Raw genomic sequence first — 24,894 nt, 5'->3', positions numbered from 1 at the left:
TAAACAATTCAACCCAGCCGACATTTTGCGATTTTTCCATGTTACTCCAAGTGGTTTGCATATCCAAAAATTCATTGTCAATATTTTCAGTTCGACGCAACTTCCTGAGTGCACTTTTACATTCGTTATCCTTTTCCCTAGCCATATAATAATATGGCGATTCCGGAATAATGAACAAAAACGGAACTGTAATTATGCTTAACACACCCATTAAAATTGACGTTCGGGAGATTGAAGCTACAGATTGTACAACCCCACCAAAAAGAGCACCAATCCGTAATAATAACAATCCAAATACTGTACTTGGACCTCGTACTTTGGCTGAAGTAATTTCGCTGATATATGTTGGAACAATAGCATAGGCTACAGCGGTATAATAACCACGCATTGCGCTCGAAACGTGGATCATGTAGACGTTGTTGGCAAACAATATGGATAAATATGATAAAATTTGTGGAATTGTAGCTGCTAACATAGTAAATTTCCTGCCAGTGATATCACTCATATATGATGATATAATGGATCCTACCGCTATTCCAATGTTATATGCGTTAACTGTCCAAGAGGAAACTGTTCTCGAAATAGGAGGAATATCATGGTAACCATCGTTTTCAAGTATTGCTATCGTTGGTCCAATTGTTCCGGTTAGTAAACCCACTACCCCAAATATTAATGATACTGAAATAGAAATTTATTTTATGAATTGACCCTTAAATTTTTTTGGGATATCTTGTTCAGCTGTTTAGTAATTGAGTACAGAGTCGAATTTAACGCCGTGTGCGGAAATATTTATGTTATTGAATTTTGATACATAAATTCTGGTATTAATATTGCCAATATTTTAAATAAATAATATTTTCTATTTAAAAATATATTGATAATTTAGTTAGTTAAAAACAAAAAAATATATGCGCGTTTGTTGCTAAATTTGGTTCTAAATGCAAGAAATTTTTACGTATGATCTAAATTGATAATGTTTATAATATTTACATGCGCAGTTTATGGAATGAGAGCTTTTCCTATTTTCTCTTGCTAGTTATTAAAACATACAGCCTGTATCTCAGTATAAATTTTAATAAAACTTACCAGCAATCACAGATAGATATTCAATTAAATATCTATTTTTCGTTGCCGAATTTGCCATAATCACTATTTTTATTGTCAACTGTTTAAAATAAATAAATTTTTACTAAAGTTTCATTGACGTCTTTTGAATAACTAAAATATTAAATAATCTGTTCATAAAAATTTGGAAATCAGTAGCTTATTGTTTTATTTTATCAACTGTTTGTATCTTTGAATTATTTTGACAAAAATTTAAAAAAAATAAAACTTATCTCAATTTTTTAGATAGTTTTTCAAGAAGTTTTTGTTTTTAGTTATCATGACGTTAGTATTAGAAGCAAATACTGCGGCCAGGCATGAAGGCTAACACCAAACAACAACAAAAATAGGATAGTATAAAATGGGTATATAACTTGGCTTAATGTATGGATATTTTGTTCACTTTGGCTTAATGTATGAATATTGTTTTGGGAACTTTTCTTTCTCTGCTATTCCGATGAATATTTTCTTTACAATTTCCTGTTTTACTTTTGTTTGCATAAAATGAAAATATTGTCTTGTATAAATTTGCATGTACAACAAAATGCATTTTTTGAGGTTTCGATGGGAAAGCATTGGCTTGATTTGTAATAAATTTTTCTTTTTGATAAATTATCGAAACCTTTTTTATTAAAACAAAATATAACATATATTTTGGTCAAAAATGTATTGTCTGATTATCCTACAAAGTCAAACTTCCAATCGAAATTTTAGCAAGTTTTACTTTCTTAGTTTATTTCACAGTAGCACTTCTTACAAATTTTGAAAGACGTTTTTGACGTACAGTTAATCTTGTCATTGACAAGGAGGAGGTGGGATTTATGACGGTTTTATCCAAAACCAAGAGTCAGTAATCTGGGTCAAAATCCATATAAATTAAATGAATCTTTTATTATTCCCTTCATGTACTTACTATAGCCACAGCCTATAATATCCGACGCTAATATGGGAAAATTGTGTGAAATTCACTTTCAATGCCTCACTAATTTTAATGTTTTTAAAAAATATGCTGTTTCAAGCGAATTTAATTACATTTGCTACTATAACAAATGCGAAAACAACATTTATTTACAACCTAAATATTCGAGTTAACGGCAAATAGAAACTTAAGGCTAATTACAATTTCAAGCTTAGTTCTTTTTGTATTTCCGCCAAAGTTTTATTTTTCGTTTCGGGTACATAAAAGTATCCCAAAATCAGACCTATCACAGTTAAAATAAAAAGCAGAAAAAATGGTAAATAATCTACAACCGAAAATAATTTATCATACGCAATCGTTATCAAGACAGCTTGAATAGCCTGTATTATGAGTAAAACCGAAGTACCCTTAGCTTTAATATCTGACGGAAATAATTCAGCCGATAATAAATTTGGAAAAAAACCCATCCCATATGCGTACGAAGACATTAATAATAACATACCAAGAGTTTTCAATATTTCTAGCCCAATCGATGTGAAATAATGTCCCAAGAAAAAACTAGTTCCAACCATTCCTAAACTTAGAGCAGACATCGTACAAATAATAATGTACAGTATTCTTCGACCTAGCGACTCGACGGTAAAGAATGATGCGGCTGTTGAACTTATACCTACAAAATTTACCAATAATGTAATTGATAAAAGAGATAAATTTAATCCAGCTTCGTCAATAACCACAGTGCAATATGCAAATAGTGGCGCATATCCCGTCACTTGTTGCACAGTTTGAACACCCAAAACAATAAGCAGTACCCGAAAATTAATTTTATTCGTAAACAACTCAGCCCAGCTGACATTTTTCGATTTTTCCATGTTACTCCAAGTCGTTTGTATATCCAAAAATTCTTTGTCAATATTTTCAGTTTGACGCAACTTCTTCAGTACATTTTTACATTCGTTATCCTTTTTTCTAGACATATAATAATAAGGTGTTTCCGGAATAAAGAATAGAAACGGAACTGTACATATGCTTAATACACCCATAATGATTGCTGATCGAGATATTGATGTTATGGATTGTACAATTCCTCCTACAAGACCACCAACTGGTAATAATAACAATCCAAATACTGTACTTGGACCTCGAACTTTGGCTGAAGTAATTTCGCCAACATACGTCGGTACAATACCATAAGCTACAGCGGTATATAAACCACGCATTAGGCATGAAGCGTAAATCATAAAAACGTCGTTGGCGTAGAGCATAAATAAGTACGCTAAAACTTGTGGAATTGTGGCTGCCAGCATTGTAAACTTCCTGCCAGTGATGTCACTCATATATGATGATATAATGGATCCTATCCCTATTCCAATGTAAAATGAGTTTATTGTCCATGAGGAAACCGTTCTTGAAACAGGAGGAATGTCATGGTAACCATCTTTTTCAAGTATGGCTAACATTGGTCCAAGAGTTCCGCATAATAAACCCAATACCAAAAATATTAATGAGACTGAAAATAAAATTGGTGGCATAAATATACGGTTATTCGATAAGAAGTCCTGACGAATTTTAATAAATCAAAAAGATTCCAAAATGGTCAACTTTATCGAAAAAAAAAATTAGAAAAATCATTAAAAAAAAAGAAATTTTAATTCCACGAAATTATGATATATTTATTGTATACAATTTTATATACAAAAATGCAACCCAAATTTCGCTTCAGATATTTTAAGAACTTACCTGCTATTACAGATAGATATTCAATTAAATATCGATTTTTCGTAATCGAGTTTGCCATTTTACTATTTTTATTGTAATAACTGTTTAAAATAAATAAATTTTCCAAATGTATTTATCTATTTTTAAAAATGTTTTAATTGACGTCTCTTGAAGTACTGAAATATTAAATAATCTGTTCATAAAAATTTGGCAATCAATAACGTATTGTTTTATTTTATCAACCATTGAGATCTTTGAGGTATTTCAATATCAAAAGTTAAAAAATCTTATCTCATTTCTCTTGAATAATATTTATTTTTATTTTAAGATATTATCAACCATTTGATGGTTTAGGACGTCATCATAATGAAATATGGAGGATAGAAAATATCAGGTTACTTTGCGTGTACGCTCTATTTTGTGCGTTTCACAGTTAATTACTAGACACAATAATGAATACTATTATAGCTGTTATTTCGATGTATTTCGTGTTAGTGCAGAACTGGTGAAATTGCAATTGAAAAGCTTACTCTGTCTGCGACTGTACTTTATTTTTTAACTTATACTTTATTTATTTTTTTGCAACTGTTAGTTCGATTTACTAAATCTCTATGTGTATTCTCAATTGATTGCGTTTTTTAACTTTTTTTTGGACCATTTGTGTAGTGACTTCATATAAGTATTTAGGCCGTTTTCATTGTGTTCATGAACTATTTTTAGTGTAATTTAGTGTAGTTTAGTTTAGGTCGTTTTAGGTGGTAATGTACTGAGTTTATTTTAGTGTTAAGGTCTTTTAAATCGTGTAGATAACCTTTAGCTAGTGTTTATTTGTGATTATTATCGACTATTAACGAACTAAAATGGTTAGGCATTGAATCTATTTTGTTTCAAATATTGCAATAAATTGTTATTTTATTTTACTTGTTATTTTTTTAAAAAGCCTCACATTATTTTACTAGAAAAATAAGTACAAAAAAGTAGAATACGATCAACTGAATAGAAATAATTCAAATAATAACAAATTCCCGCCATTATTCACCAAAAAGAGTTCTCTCTAAGTGCCTTACTCTAGAGGGCTTTTTGAACAACATATCATGTTCAGTAGAGTTGCCTATCTAGTTATGTAATAAACTATAATATGTGCTTTTATATGTATGTGATTTGTACGTAGATTGTGTATTATAAAATATTTATCGCTTGAGATAAATACAAATTTTGGATAGCTACGTCAAATAATTTATTGTTTTTATTTAATTTTTATCGAAAGGATTACAAATAAGCAACTGCCAATATTAATTAATAAATTATATAATAATCAATTAAAAATAAATAAATATAAATTACAATAAAATAAATATTCACACTGTTTCTTATCACAAAAATTTTTTATATTTTGAAAATTTATCTAGATGTTTAGATAAAATTCCTGTATTCATTGTATTATTATCATCACGTGTAGTGCGCATACATTATAACTGTATAACTAGGGTAGGACGTAGTACCTGGAGTACCATGCACCGTGAATTATTCTATAGTTTCTATGCAGATATTGGACATTAATTGGTATCAAAATTATGATATTTTATCAGAATGCAGATAGGATGAAGTGAAGTGATTTGGTTTTATTATCGAATTAACTAAGATTTTTGTTTCATATGATTGTCAATTTACAAGCTGCCGTAGGCTCTTTCCCACTAAGAATAAATCGGTTGAATAAAAGTTTCTAATGGTTAATCATATTATGTAGAAAACAAAATACAAAAATAATTTTAATAAAATTTAGGGATCATTAATATTTTTAGATAATAATTTTCATAAAACTAAGCATCCGGTCATGTGACAGCAAACACAACTCAGATGTACTTTCATGGTACTACGTCACATCATATAAAAGATTGTGTAAGCTTACAAATACAAACTTATAAATCTTGCAAATACTTACAAACATGCATAAACATAAATGATTAACTGTCATGAAGTGCAATACAGGACGCCATTACACTCTACGCCACATTTAGTAATAAATTTATTTGGTCAAACTGTCCCACTTTTTAAAAAATTCAATTAAATAATTTTATACTTTCATTAAAATCCTTTCCATTATTAAGTGAAACTTACTAATATCTACTGATTATCATTGGCTACTAGTTATCGAATGATAGTCAGTGAATGAACAAATGTATCCATTTTTGCCATACCCATATCTCCCAAATTAGGCTTCAGACCCAAATTTAGAAAATAATTTTTTTGTTGCTCTTGATGAGCTTATTTTCGGAAGCTAGGTTTCTGCAGTCAATAATAGAACACGTTGTATAATGTACCGTTGATACATGGTAATATGTACGCACTAAATTTTACAATTACTTTCTTGATTTAATTTTAATTTTTTTTTTTTTTTAAGTTAAAACTTCTTTTGGCACGTTGAGCACTTTTTGACTTAACAAAAATCATGGAACTCGCATCATCGAGTTTTTAATTGAACTCCTCTAAAACGGATGGACCGATTTTGATGAAATTTTGTGTGTGTGTTCAAGCAGATGTGAGGATGGTTTAGATTCACAATTCGGTCCAAAATGTTTTTGTGGGTTTCACGATAAACAATTAAAAACCCATGAAATAAATGGTGGAAACGCATATAAATAAAATATTATATTACATCTTTCTATTCAAATGTATTTATTTGCGCTTCCAATTTATTTATCTAGTATTTGAATATTATTGAGGTATTATTTATTATTATTCACGTATTGTGAATAAGTATATTATATAGATATATGCAAGCAGCAGATAGCTCCATATAGCTACAGCGAGCTCCATTGCCCAAGGATAGACCAAGGGCCAACTATTCCAAAGTTTTAAGTTTTTACTACTATTGACAGTCCCCACGGCTGACTATCTTTTTCTTGGGCCACCAAGTGGGAAAGAAAATCTAATTCCTAGTCATACAGAATACTATAAAAAATAATTACCCTCTCGAAAACAATGGCTTTAAAAAACACATAAAATATAAATTTATATTCTAGGTACTATATCATCCCCAAATATTGGTGTAATCGAGTTTTTTTTATCTTAAGATTAGAACAATCAAACACATTACTTAATGTGTCGCCTCAATCAGATTTAACAAACACGTCTTTCTAGGGTTGCCAAATCAAATATTCATAAAACTCGGAGACAATAAATTAGGAAATTATTTTTGTTTTAGTGTTTGTAAATCTACCCTTACTAGATTGACCTATAAAATAATTAAAACTTATTGCTTATATTTATCACTTAATTAATTTATTTTTCATAGCTACATATACATAAATTATGCAGTTTTTTATTTTATTTTTTTTTCTATGCTAGACAAAATATTATTAATATTATCGCAGCATTAATATATAATGCAATTAATTTAATAATATAATGTAGTTTTTAATTTTATATATATTTATTTTATTGTATAAAATAAATTTTATTTAGAAGAAAACCGGAGACCGGGGATGCACATCGCAAACCGAAGAATTGATAGCGCTGCATTTTCCTAGCAGGTATTAACAAAATAAAATATTCAAATTATTTTCGGTTTCTTGACTCGTAAAATTAATTTTTGATGATTTTATCCAGACAAAAATCTATTCTACGGATTAAAAAATATAAGAAGTGAACTAAATCTCTTGTTCAAGCCTTCATGTCCTAGTGCTTGTAGTAACTGTAAGTTTAAAAATTCTGAACCACACGAAGATATTCTCTTTCTATTCAATCTTGTGCCTATTTTTATTCAAAATCACAAGTGTTCTCCCGATTCTCTATAACGTCGTTTTCTAATTCACGTTTTACGCGATGTTATTCTACAAAGAACGATTACGGATTTATGTTAAATTCCTTTTGTATTTCAGCTAATGTTTTGTGTTTCGTTTCTGGTATGAAAAAGTATCCAAAAATTAATCCAATTATTGTAAAAATACAAAACACCCAAAATGGTAAATAATCAGCAATTAAAAATAATTTGTTATACAACATAGAAACAATGAAACCTTCCACAGCTTGTACGGCCATTAATAATGATACACCTTTAGCTTTAATATCCGTTGGAAATAATTCGGCGGATAATAAGTTTGGTAAGAAACTAAAACCAAATGAGTAAGCATTTAAAAACAATAAGATCCCAACAAGTTTAAGAATTCCAAATGCAATTGATGTGTAGTAATGTTCAAAGAAATAGCCAGCTCCAAGTGTAGCAAGGCCTAAAATGACCATTGTACAGTCAACCATAAATTGTAATCTTCGGCCTAATGAATCAACAAAAAAAATTGATACAATTGTAGTACCAACATTCGAAACATTTATGATTATTGTTACAACTACAAGCGATAAATTAAGTCCCGCCTCTGTGACTATATTAGCCGAAAATCCTGTTAGCGGTAAATAACCAGTAATTTGCTGTACGAGTTGAACTCCACCACAAATGAGTAAAATTCGTAAATTAAATTTATTCGTAAATAATTCAGACCAGCTAACATTTTTTTGTTTTTGCACTTCCATTAATGCTGATTGAATTTCTAAAAATTCTTTATCAACATTTTCCGTTTGACGCAATTTTCGTAAAATTCGTTTACCCTCATCGTTCCGTTGTTTTGCCACATAAAAATATGGAGATTCAGGAATAAAGCACAGAATTGGTACGCAACATATTCCTAGAATTCCAGCTATAATTGTTGCTAATGGAATTGATAGCGCCGCTTGTAATGTTCCACCAAAAAGACCACCAATTGGTAGCAGAATTGGTCCAAATGTTGCACATGGTCCACGTATTTTAGCCGATGCAACTTCACTAATATAACTTGGAACTAAAGCAAATGTCATTGCTAAAACGATACCACGCATAAAAAATGAACTATATACCATCCAAATATTTGTTGCGAAGTATAAAAGTATATGGGACAACAATTGAGGGATTATGGTGGATAACATGGCGTATTTTCTTCCAAAAATATCGCTCCCATACGATGAGATCAGTGCACCTGGAATCACGCCAATATTCAATGCGTTCATCATCCAGGAAGCGATTGAATCTGAAATTGGTGGTATTTCATGGAATCCTTCCTCTTTGAGTACCACTATTATCGGACTTAGTCCTCCCAAAAATAGGCCCAACACAAGAAAAAGTAGAGATACTGCAAGAAAAAAACCATTATTAAAAAATTTTCAGGATACCCGGAGAATATCCGTTTTATTTTTTTTCTGTTTTTTTAAGCCTTCGTGAATCTACCAGGGAGGGTCTTCTGCTCAAACCTTTATATACACGTCATAAAAATTTCTGCTTGATATCTCTTTTCGTTTTTTAGTTATCGTGTCCACAGGCAGACAGACGGATAGATGCACAGACGAACATTCAGACGGACAACCGAAAATGGTTTTTAAATACATGTATACCAGAAAATATATTCGTCGCATTAATATTTTTAAGAGCTACAAACTTGGGACTAAAGACTTGATATATTTCATATAAACATGGTTTATTAATAAAAGCTTATATTGCCTATATTTATCAGCTAATAGATATTTATTTATTAATTTTTATTTGTTTCAAAGAACACGACTAGTGTATGGATATTTATAAGGCGGCTTATAAATTTACAGTTTTCAATAATTAACTCTTTACAATTTACCAAATAAACAATCTATAAGCAACACCTGATCGATAGATTTTTTTATTTACACTCATGAGAAAAGAAGTACTTTTTCCAATCAGTATGCGTGGGAAAAATAATTCATTACCGCCCTTGTGTGATAGTGAATTCATTCCCGCACAAGGGTGGTATGTAGTTACTATAGTAATTTTTTTAATTTTTCTGTTTTTCTCAATAAGCCATAACAAATTTTAAATAATAATTATCGTTTATTTTCACATTTTAGAGAACTAGATAAAGTTTTGTACGATATGTGGTAACGCATTATTAACGTACTTCTGCGACTGTCCAATTCGTGCTACGCACTCGTTGTGCAAATTTCGCAGATGTATGTTAGTAATGATTTTATCCTATTTGTATCGTTAATAACTATTATCGTCTTACAGGCAATGTAATTGGCTTAGGCTGAGAATATTGCAAAAGAGGAACAAATTATATCTCCTTATAATTTTTCCGAAGTTGATTAGCTTAGGCTATGGAAACAATTATTTAAAAAAGGAAATTATTGAGAAGAAAATTACTGTGTCCTAGTTTATTATATCACAATATAATAAACGATAAATTGTAGATTGTTAGTTCTTCGAACAGAAGATTTTTCTAGTACTAAAATAAATATTTCTAAAGTCTTACCTGCTATCACAGCCAGATATTCATATAAATATTGTTTTTTAATTATCGATTTTGCCATTTTTGTCTTCTGTCAAAAATATATTCAAAATAAATCAATGAATAACAACAATTTTTACGAAAAATCACCGTCCAACCATTTATTTCACATTACTGAAATGCAATTGTATTTAAATAAAAATTTGAAAGTTTTTTGTTTACGCTTATCAAAATAGATAGATATTGATGATAAAAAGGTTTTTAAGGAGGTTTGAAATAATTTTTCAGCAATATGTTTCTTCTTTCTAAATTAATTTGTTTTTGACTTATCTTGTTATAAGAAAAAAACACTTAAAAATACTTTAATAAGTTATAAGCTTATTCAATGTGTTGAGATTTACTTTGTGGAATTCCATAATAAAATTAAAACAACAAATGTAATATTTGTATATGTATATTTATTTGCATAATCCACTTTTTTTTTTTTATTTAAAAAATTTTTCAAAGAAAAATTAATTGTTTTGTATACATTCGATCACTTGGATCATCTTCTATGATCATATATGAATAAAGTTAAAAATTTACACGGTTTATATACTATTTTTGCTTGTGACGTAATGAACAAGTGATAAAACAAGTTAAAAACCTGTTCACTAATTTGTTGAAATACATTTTATTTTTGCTACAATATATCTTATTATTATGAAGGTCAATTTTGTTTCAAAATTTGTAAATAAGTCAGGTGTAATTTGTTAAAATAGCTATTATAAATATTGTCAGATTAATTAAAATAAATAAAAATAAAATTAAATTAAATTAAATACATGGTATGTACATGTAAGTTATATGTGGAAAATTAAAAAAAATTAAAAAAATTATTAAGAAATTTAAAAAACAACAAAGGGGAAAATTTAAAGTCCAACCCCCAGTGACTCTAATATTAAAAAATGCTGATTTCATCTTTATTTCAATAGCTGAAATAAAGAAGATGAAACTAGGTCAGTTTGGTCGTTCAACAATAAATCTGGACCTTCCTTATGCTTGAACACCTCCAGTGACTCCAGTAGGTTGAGTTTTTGTCCTTTTTCTGTGATATGTAATATTTTGAAGTTGGTGTTCTTGGGTGTATGGTCCTCTTCTCGTAGGTGATTTGCAAAATTGGAATCCTGTTTTTTTAACCTATATGAAGATAAATGTTCCTTTTTTTTTTTTCGTGTAGAAAAAGCTCTACCCGTTTGGCCGATATATAGGGCATTGCAATCACCACAGATTATTTTATATACACCCGATTTCTTCATAATATCACATTTGGACTTGTTGTTAAGTATTTGATTGCCCATAGTTGACGATGGGCGAAATGCGATATTTAAACCTTCATCCCTTAAGACTCTTGCGACCCGTTCTGATATGTCTCCGAAAAACGTGATTGTGTCAAATATTAACGGTTCCTTTGTAGTACCAGGACATGCTGCAATGAGGGCCATTTTTCTTCTTTTATTTCTTATGAGACGGTCAATCAAATTAGATTCATACCCATTTGAAGCAGCTATCTGCTTTATTGTGGTAACTTCCTTATCAAAGTTTTCTTTTGATAAAGGTAAGGTAAGTGCTCGATGGACCATTGAGTTATACGAAGCTATTTTTTGGCTGACAGGATGTAACGAATCTGCTGGTATCGTTATGTCTGTATGTGTGGGCTTTCGATAAACATCAAATTCTAGTTTTCCACTATTCCTTGTGATGATGACATCCAAAAAGGAAATTTTTTGGTTGCATTCCTTTTCCAACGTAAATTGAATGTTGGGATTCAATGTATTGGAATGGTTTACGAAACTTTCTAGTTGTCTATTGGAGCCATCAAAACAAATGATAATGTCGTCAGTTATAAGCTTGTTGTGGTTCAGTTACAAATTTATTGCGCACGTTCAAAAGAGCAAAAAGTCTGCCATTATGCCATTGATTTTGAAATACAAGTTTGTTTCTTTTTTTTTTTTTTTTATAAACTTTTAAACTTGGTTAAATTTCTGTCAAATGATTTGCATAAATCCGCAACTAACCTCCTTAACGTTTATTTTATCAGTTATTTTACTAAAAAGCATTATAATTTAACTACATTGTATTATTCTGAAAAATATCATATTTTTTCCTTACAAAAATTTGAATTGCAATTATAAATAGCGATTAAGTAGCTTTTAAGCTAATGTCACCCTTTAAAAATTTAATTTACGATTAAACTGGGTAAAAATATCGCTATATTCAAGGACGAAATTTTTAAATTATGGATTATATTCGAAGGTGAATTTTTAGATTACAAATGAAATATTTTTAATTTTTTTTTTATTTAATTAATTGTTGTGAGCTTTATTTTGTGGAAGTTTGTGGAACTAAATCTTGGCAAATTAATTTAATAATAAAAAATATTACATAGTCTTTAGTTTAAATAACAGAAATTATAGTTTATTCTTTTGCAAAATAAATTTTTTTTAAATTCAATAGAGAACTTGAATTAATTTTTATTTTGTCCCAAATTCATGTATAAATGAAAAAATAATTCATCTAAAGTATATTTCAGTAACTTTTAAAAAAATTAATAATTCCATTTTTTCTTTTAATTATTAATAAAAAATAGTTATATTTTTGAATAAAAAAACGGTAGTGACGTATTAACACCCGTTGAGACAGTTAGCCAATTGGAATCCACTAAATTTTCAATTTTTTTCTATGGAAAATTACGTTACAATAAATTGAAAGCAAGTTTAGAAACACACCTTTTATCAGTTTGTATGTTATTCTATCATTTCTCCGTGCAATGACTAAAAAAACGATTTTTTTTTAAATTTAGTAATGTTGACATGATAAAGAATATTTTTTTCAAAGTATATTAAAAGTATCTATATATTTAAATAAAATTTTGGGTCTTTAGGCATACCGTGCCTGGCTCACATGAAAATTACAAGAAATCTCAGAAGAAGTCATTAACTTCGGTGGTAAATTCCGAAAATGTTATGGAAAATGTTAAATTACAAATGTCTTTATGCTTGTGGTTTATACGACTATGTTATTAAAGACGATTCTGTTTAAAGATTTAGTGCACTTATAAAGTCTTAATTTAATATATTTGGAAATTCTTTTATACGGTACGGAACCCCTAATATCAGACAGTATGACGCACACATATCAACTGAGGTAATCGATAATTTTAAAAATATTTTTAAAATTATCGATTACCTCAGTTTTGTCAACTGTATTATTAAAAAGGATTTTTTTAAGATTCTCTTGCAAGATTAAAATTATATCTACTTAAAATTTTGTTTTTTGAATTTGGTTTTTTTTTGTACGATACGGAACCCTTAATATCAAACAGTATGACGCACACGTATCATTGCAATTGTCAATTTTTATGATAATAATTTAATAACATTTTACATTAAAACAATTTATTTATTGAATAATTAAGTGATAACACCCACAGAATGCATTCAAACACAAATTGGGTAATAAATATCAACAAACTTCCATGTACAATTAATTTTGTTTCTAAGTACAAAAATTTGCGAGCCGTCGCAGGATGCCTGCCAAATTTCGGAACACTGAAACACTGGCTGAATCACTGGCTGAATCACTGACTGACTGACTTATCGATCAGCTAGTTATAAAGCAGATTCAGATTTTCGAGTTATAAAGAACATTCTTAACATACTGCTTGGGAGAAGAATAATTAGAATTGTCTCCTCTAAAAAACCTTAGTGACATTGGACATTGTAGTAAACGTTAAGCAAACTTTGTTCTATATTTGTCTATAAAAACCTTTTTTATTATATCGATATGAAAGAAAATTGTAGAAATCTTTTACAAGAATGGTAGGTTCCGGAAGTTACATTTGCGAACTGCAAGCTGCTCCTCAAAGAGGATATCTTTAAAAGTGCCAATATTAGATAGAGGGAGGTACGTACTTGTGGTACTTCAAGACAGATATGGTCTGAGTACAATCGCAGGCGTTCGGAAGATCTTATATCACTGCCAAGGGCCTGTGTTCACAAAGTTGTTGGGGCTATTACAGGACACTGGTTGGGCGGCAAGCATGCTGAACGCCTGGGCCTGACAGTGTATCACGACTACTGTAGGAGCTGTCACAGTGGTGACGAGGAGGAGACAATGTCTCATCTTCTCTGTCACTGCCCAGCTCTTGTCATGAGGAGATGGACTTACTTGAGCCAGCCTGTCTTTGACGACCTCTCCGACCTGGGGTCCGCCGACGTCAAAGCTCTCCTGCTGTTCTTAAACAGCTCCAAATGGTTCATGGAGAAGAGGCTTGGGATGGGCCAACCCTATTTCGGTATCACAACGGACCCTATGGTAGGTTCGTTCTATCGTTCTCATTCAAGAAACGACAGTCGTACGTCTTGAGCTATAGACTGATTCAAAAACTTTAGATAGAGGTATTTATAATTAAAGATTCAATTCAAATATTATTTTCAATACCTGCAAGTAACTTTTTACAAACTATTATTTAATTCATATTAATATTTTCTATTAGTATAAGAGCTAGCCACTCCACGGAAAAGTTGATTTCAAGATGGTTGAATTTTTGTAATTCTTTAATTACTAGAAATAATAAATAATTGTCTCTCAGTTTTATGTAATTATTTAAGGATATCCGAGTACCAAGGCTATCTGGAATAAATAGCTTGTCTTTTTTTAATATGAAGATGGACTAAGTCTAAATCACTTCTGAAAATTTTAGGGGGTGTTGCTCGATTAATTAAGTAAATAAATGACTTCAAATAAGGCATACTTAAAATTGGTCTTATAGGAAAACGGTAAATGTATCATATGCTTTCATGGATTTTTCCCAGACTAAATGGTGGAAATTAAAAGAAAGCTATTTAAATTAAACTTAAAACTATTGAAAACGAAAAAAATCCATTGAGTGGGGACGAAATTTTAAATTTTTCTGATGTATTATAACTTGACAAAATAAGGCAGAATGAAAAGCAGATATCGAAAAATTCTATTCTCAATTTTCGTCTACATTCACAACAAAGTTATAACAAAATTCAGCATCAAACTTGAAAATCAAGTACAAATAATTTCAACCCTAAGTCTGAAATTTTTTTTGCGCAAAAATTAGTATCTAGTTTGTATAAATGAAATGTGCAAAGTTTAGGCAAAATTAGACCAAAATTTATCATTTTGACTACCGCCTTGGGTTTTGAGAATAAAGCGATTAAAGTTGACTTCAGAATAAAATAGAGAAAAATATACATGACTAAAATAGAGACAAAAAAGAGCAACCAGAGACTCAATTGTATATTACTTTGATCCTAATGACCCTAAATTTTCCGATGATTTTTCTAATAAGACGCACGTACCATCAGAAAATAAAAAAAATCGATTGTCAGATTCATGGTACCTTACGACGTTCCAACGTTGCCAGCCCACGTACTATATAGCTGAGATACTACACCTTCTATTTACTCCCCCCCCCCTATTATGAATACAATGTATGTATAATTAGGTATGTATACATGTTTTTTAGTAAACAATGGCTAACTAATTATTTGTAAAAAGATGTGTATTGAATATATATTGATTGATATTATATTAAATAATATAATGTATCAATTTTAAAGGTGTGTTATTGACAACAACAAACGTACAAATCAATAATATTAATAATAATAATAATGATATCTAGATATTTCATTTAGTATTTATCTAGATATATATCTGTTATCCTTATCATGTCATATAAAATTTATGTTACACTTACAGGAAATAATATTATATGAACCGTTATACTTTTAAAAAATTTATTTAATTTCACATAAATATACAGTTAAAAGTGAAATTTGCAAAATTTAAAAAATCCCCGACAAATTTTTCGGGTACGGAACTGCAGAACCGATTTTCGAGGATTATGGCCTATTTTTTAGTTGTTTCGGGTACGGAAAATCGGTTCATCAGTTAAAGCGCTACGAAGTAACACGCAGACAGACAGACAGACACACACACACAAATAGCGGCCAAACTTATATCACCCCCTTTTTTTATTCGGGGGTTAAAAACTGATTTAAAGGACATCGGTTATAACGCCGAAAAAGAAAGGTCTCGATCGAATCTTTACATAGAACATAAATCAACCTATCGGTCATAATAACATTTATGTTTTTTAATAGGAAATTAAAACTATTTTAGTCTATTATAAAAAAATTCATAAAAAATTTAAAGTAAAAATACTGTTTGAGGCAAATTTTTATTGAATTGAGAAGCTTGTCGTTAAAAAAGTAGAAATTTTGAATTTAAATTTTTAATTAAAAACTAAAAAACTTCCTCGTATAGCAAATATGATGAAAGCTGTGGAAAATTCAGATTATACCATCAAAATGCGATGTCACCCGATTTACATATGCATGCAAAATTTCAGCTCAATCGGAAATTGGAAAGAATTTATAAGGGAATTAACTGGGAAGAATTTAATAGAAGAATTTGGTTTTGATCCACAATATTTATTTGGTGCAAAATTTTCAAAATAAATGACATACTTACATAATTTTGTCTCAAAATTTCAAAAATTCAAAATTTGAAATAGTGAATTGGTAATTTTTTTCGAAAATTCTGCATTCACTATGTAAATTTGACTGAAATAAAACTTTTCAATTTCCGTAAAATATTTGAAATAGTATTAAGTTCTGCGAAGATATTTTGTAGGAAACATTGAAATAATCAATTCTTTTTTAAACGAATAAAAAAATTTTCATAATTAATCACAAAACAGGAAATGCTTACATTTTCCCTAATAGTAATTGTTGAATATAAGAATAAAGTTTAAAATCAAATTTGTATTATATTAGCTCTTCATATTTGAATAATTAATTTGATAATTTTCTCTGCTATTTTTCCGCATATGTATTTAAACTTTCTCTGCGTGTATTATACAAATATTTTCATGGAAAGTTACATTATATACATAAAATGAAAATTACTAAGACAAAAATAAATATTGCCAAGTTCATTTTTCCATCGTATACTTGTTGCGTGCGTAGCAAATTTTAAATATTAAAATTTGTAATTTTAAGGATGAAAGAGCATTGTATCGGAGAAGGAATGAGAATTAATATTTAAACAAAAAATGTTACCTTATTTTAAACAATAATATATTAAAATCTCAGTTAACCTACTTCAAATTTCTTTTTCCTTTTCGCTTGGATTCCTATTATATCCTCTATATATCTAATATGTATTAAGGTATACTAAGTGTAGTTCCTTACGTTTGTAACGCTTAAAAATATTAAAGCTACGCAAAAAATTTTGGTGTTGGTGCTCATAAAACGACAAGAGGGTCCATTTCTTGGTGCTCATCTGTCCGTTTGTCTGTCTGTGATTAAGATAACTCAAAAACGATATCAATCTAAAATTTTTATAGCGTGCTCAGGACGAAAAAGTGAGATTGAGTTCGTAAATGAGCAACATAAGTCAAGGTCTTGGGTTTGTAGGACCCATCTTGTTCCTTATAAAAATTAAACAATTCTTGTTTGAAACATTAGCTCAAATTTTTTGACCAGAACGAACCGAAGAATATTTTGGGGGCGGTTTGAAAAAGTTTCACAGGGAGGCATTTTCCTAGTCATATATGTATTATAAATATAATATATTAGTAGCTTTGATCACCCGTAGCTCGAAAACTACTCGTTATAAAGTTTTGTGGTCGTGAGAGCTTTTGGTCAGAATGTTCCAATGAACATTTTATGTAAAAAGTTGCACAAAAATCCATTTTTCTATCTAATATTGCGCGATCCTTTGATAAGATTTGATTTATTAAATGAAGCAGAAAAATTCTTTTATAACTTCTATACCATATCTGCCACATCAAACCCTATACCACATTGAGTCGTTTAGGTCAGCGAATGTCGTACATTTAAAGTCAATAAATATTTTGTGCCAGATTTCTAAAATTTCTATTTGTTTTTGCTATTAAAAAAAATTTTTAAATACCGTATTTGCAAAAAGAAACGGGGTGTTAAACTAACGATTAATCACCGTGTTCAGATAGCCTTAGAATTATAATTATTCTACGAAATTATAATAAACTATGTCTTTTTTGGAATGACCTTGTCGTTAAAGAAATTATTATAAGCTGTTTCGAAGAAAAACCAATGAAATTTACATTTTTTTGAATAAATTGTCTCATGATTATCCGAACTTTATATGTGTACATACAAAAAATAAACTTTATATTAGCTTAAAGATTTTCTTCATTTATTTTCCTTGTAGCAAACCTAAAAGTTTTTCTTCCCTCATTTATTTTCTACATGGATATTTTTGTTTTTTATTAATATTTCGAAAATATATTGAAATATAATTCGTTTTCGATACATTTACATTTTGGTTTTGAATATATGCTTTTACCCTCGTTTTGAATAGAATGTTCAGCAAACGTTTCAAGATGGTTTCATGTTTTTGTTTTATGTGCGGTGTTATTATTTTTGAGTGAATTGAAAACATTCCAATGTTTATTTTTAATAGTGAAAATCGATGTAAAAATTTCTCATGTAAAAGTTCGAAGAATGAAAATATCATTCATACCCTTATGATTCAATAAACTGGTTCATCTCGTTATTTTCCCTAAACTTAAAAATATAGGTTCGTAAAAAATTCACTTGTTTTATGGAAAATGGTTTGTTAAGGTAACCGCAAGTAGTGAAATTGAGCACCTGACAAAAACGAGGCGATCGGACTAAATTTTGAGCAAGTAAAAAAAAAAAACGAGGCGATCGGACTAAATTTTTTTTTATTAATTCATGTGAAGAATTGTCAGTGGGCGAGCAGAAAAGTGAAATTGGTTTTCAAAAATTTTTACTAGTATGCAAGATATGAACGTTTAAAATTCCTAATTAAACAAAGAGGAAGATACCTAATAGTGACGTCATAAGTGGGTATTGCCATGGAGATTACACATAAAATTTTGTTTTGTTGAAAGAAGATGGGCAACCTTTGAATGTAATCTGTGATTGCTTATAACTTCTTCGTTTTTTAATCAATTTTAATTTCACTTTCAAATTTTGTCATGGTATCAAGTCTGGTTTTACATTTTATGGCTTATATGTCCAATTCAACATCAGGATTATCCTTTATTGACTAAGAATCTTAGAAACCTCTAAAAAAAGGAAAGTTTCAATAACTATGCCCGCGTATCTATTTGTACAGTTTCAATTGTGATTTATATAGGAAAAATCCGTACAAAACGGCTACGTCAATATTTTAATCCCATTGAAAAATGCCGTCTTACCTGTTGTTTTTCACCACGACTCCAAAATCAAAATAAATCCAGAAAAAAATTATCTGATATTTTGAAAAATATTGTCTATTTCACAGCGGGTTTCTTAATTCTTATTAGCGAATTTCAAAAGAAAATTGAGCTATTGCTGAGGAAATTCACTTAGCTATAGAAGATTTTTTTTTATAATGCACTGATCTACAGTACTGAGGTAGAAAAATATCTATACCTGTATTTACCTAAATTCGTACTACGTGATATAATATATCTTTGATATAAATTATGTAGATTACATAAAATCATAACAAAAGAAATAGGAAGAAGTATATACATCCTCAGTGTTAGCAAAAACTACCCAGAGGGCATAAACTTTTACATATATATCCTAGTGACTATACCTTGCGAATTTACGGGATGGTCCAAGTTATAACGGCAGGATTTCATCAAATTGTAAGAATCGTTAAAATAATTACAATTTATAATTATTACAGGTGTTATTTTAGAGGTTTCAACTTTAAATGAAAAAAATCAAAGAAAAATTATTTTCATATCAATGAAACTAACTTCATTGAAAAACTAATTTTATGCCATTATAATGTTTGAATATGATTTCGGTAATGCCACTGCGTCTGGCACGTAGGTGGGGTAATCTGGATATCTATTTATGTCTACATTTTTCACATCAATTGCGGTCGTATTTCGCCATTAACTTGCCAAATGTTGTTTTCCATGTATTCGACCATCTCTGGATTATGGGTGTTAGTAAGTGTTTTTACATATCCCCAAAGAAAATAAACTAGTTAGGTTAGATCGCCCGATCTTGGAGGTCAATTCACAGGTCCATTGCTTGAAATTAATCTAAATTTGCAAAAAAATATTTCATAAACATAAAAAATTGCTCGGGCGTGAGTCTATCCATTATGAAATGGCAAACCATACTAAACATAAAGCAACTGTCTGCTGTCAAATCGGCTATCAAACCAAAGAAATGTCAACTTAAAAATGCGAATATCTAAAAAACACTATTGACTTACACTATGACTGGGAAAGCGCTCTTTTCTTGATATTTTGGAAGAAAAATTTTTTTTGAATAAATTTGACTACAACAGCGCAGCGCTAAGATTTAAATCCGAAAGTGATTAATTACAAAAATCAGAGGAAGAGAGAGATAAGGATGTTCTATCACCCCGTTTTGAACGTTTAGCGCTTTTGACATTTCAAATATCAAAACGTTTTGAAATGCCTTATACTTGGTACATTATGTGCTTATTTTCCAATATTTTCAAGCCCAAGCTTTGCTAATAATATTTTTTTTAATCTAGAAAAGTACGCTTTCCCGAGTCTGAGATTGTTCATTTTCATTATTTTAACGTTAACTACCCTTTTATTAATGATACTCCTATTGTTATGACTGGGCCACCCTGTATAGATACACAGAACTCTTTTCTTTTCCAAAATCAATATGACGACGTTCTTCACTTCGTATTGTTAGCATCTCTTGTCAAGTAGATAGAAAAATTGTTAGAATCTTTTTAATAATAAATACATTATACCTTACAAGTTGGTAAATACCTTCAGTATTTAATAGTATATATAGTACATTTCAAACATCTTGAATATCCCAAAAATTCTTTGAGAAAGAACTTTAGTCTATTATAAAATGAGAGTTTTTTTATCCAAAATTCCAAATCCAACATTATATCCACAATGTACGATCGCAAAAGATTTTGTATTATACAGAGTTATTAGAATAGCTTCGTGAATTTTTATCTTTTTATAAAAAATATCTACATAACTCTTCGTCAGACTATTTTTATATTCTATATATATAAAATATATCAAGGTATACTAAGTTTTGTCCCAAGTTTGAAACGCTTAAAAATATTGATGGTCCGAACAAAATTTGGTATAGGTTTCCAAAAAGTCACCTAATTTCTATTTCCGGGTGTCTGTTTGTCTATCGACATGATAAGTCAAAAACGAAAAAAGAAATCATGTTGAAATTCTGAAATTTTTATATCGTGCTCAGGAAGTAAAAATTGAGTTGAATTCGTAAATTGTTATAGATATGACAAAAAATAGCGTAATGTTCCCTATACAAAATTAAACAACTTCTGTTTGAAACATTTCGTAAACATTACTGTTTACCCGTGAGGGTGCAAATTAGGCCAAAACTTTGGCGTCCAAAAATATAAAAAAAGGAAACTTTAATGAAGATTCAACTGATGCTCTTGTGAAAGATTCTACATTTCGAAAACTTTCGAAAACTAACAAAAAATTTTCTAATTGATCAAAAATAATCCAATCACTGAAATTGATCACTTACTATGCAGGGTATTTCAATAAATAAATCAGTCAATGGTTTGTTTTTATTTGCAGGCGAAATATGCTAACATTCCATTTTTTAATGATGAATTATAAGAAAACAATTAGTCAGATTTCAAAAAATTAATTTATGCGTATGAGTTTTTAGCAATTAATAACAAACCAAAAATTCAGTTTTTTATCCATACATTACCTTCATCACCAATTAAACCTAAAGGCTTGTGAACAGTCCATATGGCCCCGCCAGTAAAATTCCTGGATCCGCGCTTCTATTTATCAAATTATTATACGTATTTCTGGCAAAGACCTTTGTTATTTTAATAGCGATTGAATGTTTTATAATGTTTATAGTAATATAGCAACAATTTAAATAATTAATGTAATATTCAATTCGATTACCAACATGTAATAAATACTATATTTTCCCTAAATATTTGTATATAATTTTCTGGTACTGATAAAACAATATGAATGTTGTTTACTTTAAAAGGTTTTCAATCAATAAACATAAACATATGTATACCTTACACAGGATGTTCCACAATTCTCGTCAGTACATTTGCTATTAAAGTACGAAGCAAGAAAGTGAATCATTTCTTAAATACTGGGATAAATAAAATGAAATGAAACATGAATTGTAGGAAGGATACTGAAATCTGGAATTGTAAGAAGGATAGGTACTGAAGACAATCAAGACAGCAGAAACATATTGAACATTGTCAGTTGGGCCAACAGTCACAGGAAGTGTTCTCTGTAGATTTTATCAAGACGAATTAAGTAATTTATTTTAGAAAAAATGATGGGCAACTTGAAATATAACATTTAGATAAAAGCCTTAAATTAAAAAAGAAACTTTGGATCGTCCATTAGTTTTATTTGGCGAAAAACTGTCAGGACTGTGAGAAGCAGTGTAAGGTCACGGAGAAATAAAGAAATTCATTACATCCGAATTGCTTATGTACGAGTATTTTCCCTGAAAGACGTTCCCAAAAAACATGTACATATACATGTACGTGAACATAAAGGATCTCACCTATTCGGTCCCATTTTCTTTTGGAAGACCCAGCACTTTAGACTACGAAACTGTTACTTTTTTTTAACGGTGCATTCTTGTTCTGAGACATTCTGTCCAAGTACTTACTACCTATGTTAGAGCAAACTGCGTATGTTTATTTTGCTACAACGTCCTCCTAAAAGAAAAAGCAAGAATAATATTTTATATACCTTAAAGCAATACACAGCACACATTATATTACCCTTAGCTGTTCTTTTTACCCTAACTTCCATACTCTTACTTATAAACACCATTTACACTGAATGTAAAAAGAAGAAATTGTTGTTTAAAAAACACGCTTATTACAATGAAAAGTGCAAAATAATTTTAATCGTAATGTAAAATTTAAGGCATGGGATGCTCTCTTCATTCATTCTTTACATTAGCTCATTTGATAGACAATCGACCGCCTTACGGCTTGAATTTTACCACACAATTAAAATTTTTACCTATTTTTTAATGCATTATAGCGTATTTTTTAGTTTATTACTTGCTTCCTGTGGTTCGACCTGATAATTAGAAGTAAGTTGAAATTGACTTCTAAGATTTAATTACAATGTTTTCAAAGAGTCAATTTTTTTACATTTCCGGAAAGTACACATATTTAAGTACCGATATTCTCTGAAAATTTCAAGTTAATAAGTAAAATATTCACGGATGATCTTAAATTTTGATAAAAACAAAAAATAATTAACTGAATGGACGTCTTTTGAAACTTTAAGCGCGCTTTCCTCGAAACAGCGTTTTCCAAGTCGGGGAATAAGATTTCTACGAAATAGCTCGGTCGATCATTTACGAATTTTTACACAATCTTTTGAGATATTTTTTCCAGGTATTAATGGCAGAAATATGTTTCTGAAAATTATTTCGATATTTATCACCCTTTTTTTGGAAGTCACCAATTATTACCTGTATTCATCCATAGCGATGCATCGATTAATGAAATTTTCTCGATTTTTTCATTTTAGATAATCCAAATCAGAAATATTTTGCTCGCTGTCGGATACTTTTTTTTCCAGGAGGTCGCTTACAGGATCAATGCCATAACAAATTTTTGAAATCCAACAACGGGATCTAAGAATTGAAGAAATTTCCCATATGTATATGTTTTTTATAATTATGTAAAATAAATGGTCTTCCCAAAACAAAGCTGACAAACAAACCTGTTTTTTGCGCTAGCAAATGAATATAACGCCTTAATAAAAAGATGCAGTCTCATTGTACTGCATTAGCACTATCCTTTTTACTTACAGTCAGTCTACTACACTGAATTAAAAAGAACAAACAGGTTATATACTACATTTTCTCAATAAGGCAAATAATAGTATTTTGATCTTGTGTATGTTACCCGTTATTTTATTCCAGTTCTTCGAATACAACAAGTATATGATCTCTGTTGAGTACCCAAGTATCATCAACTTTTACAAACAACAAATATCCACGATTTTACATGTTTATTGTTCTGGAAATAATATCTATTTCTTAAAAAATAAAAACTATATTTATTCGTGTTTTTTTTTTTCGATTATTACGTAGATACTTCAGGTGTAAGCGCAATTTTGTGTTCGATGAAGAGAAGATAAAAATTTATCTGTTGAATAGATAAATAAATATTTCTTCACGCAAAGAATATTTATATAATAGTTTGGATACCTACCTGGTAACATGAGTATTTCGTATGCATTCAATTGGCAGAAGCAAATTTATCTGCTCGAATAACGCGCTGCCACTGGAAAAAAAATTATTAAACCAATCGTTAAATGGATTTTATTTTTGTACATTTTCCATCACAATTTCTTAAGAAATCCAGTTGAATCAAATTCCGAAAGGAAAAATTTTTTGTGATTTTCTCCATTTTTCATCAGAAAATTTTTTGATTTCGATTTTAGACTTGTATTTACTTGTTAAAAAGATGCAAAAAAAACCTATAAATTTGCAGTTGTGTGTATGTATTGAGTATATGTATAGATACAATGTCTTAGTATTCTACACTGTTGTCAGGAATGATACAGGAATGAAGAGCATGTTTTTATGTACTTGGCTATGCACTTTAAAGAAATTTTTTCAAAATTCCATAATCAGTACAAAAGCAATAACTCCATTTCTTTCGCTAAAAAGGCGATCAAATTATAAGGGAAAAAATTAAATCGTTACATTTCAAAGTAAACGTGAATAAAAATTTTTGAATTAAGCTATAAATATGTTTTAGAGGTAT

The 24,894-nt window shown here is 29.5% G+C and overlaps 2 protein-coding genes across 2 annotated transcripts in view; one reads left to right on the top strand and one right to left on the bottom strand.

Annotated features, from left to right (window-relative positions):
- The window catches only part of LOC123294776 (diuretic hormone receptor-like), a 402,325-nt gene that overhangs the window by 98,008 nt on the left and 279,423 nt on the right, over nt 1-24,894 (top strand). The gene's annotated exons all lie outside the window — the stretch shown is intronic.
- Nucleotides 7,245-10,105, bottom strand: LOC123294777 (facilitated trehalose transporter Tret1-like). The gene is made up of 2 exons (XM_044875919.1): nt 10,048-10,105; nt 7,245-8,901 (listed from the first exon to the last, which is right to left on the bottom strand). The coding sequence occupies exons 1-2, from the start codon at nt 10,103-10,105 to the stop codon at nt 7,589-7,591; spliced, it is 1,371 nt and encodes a 456-aa protein (XP_044731854.1). The 3' UTR covers nt 7,245-7,588.

The sequence above is a fragment of the Chrysoperla carnea genome, chromosome 3 (assembly GCF_905475395.1).
Source record: "Chrysoperla carnea chromosome 3, inChrCarn1.1, whole genome shotgun sequence".
Classification (NCBI taxonomy): domain Eukaryota; kingdom Metazoa; phylum Arthropoda; class Insecta; order Neuroptera; family Chrysopidae; genus Chrysoperla; species Chrysoperla carnea.
This window is presented reverse-complemented; position numbering and strand designations above follow the sequence as displayed.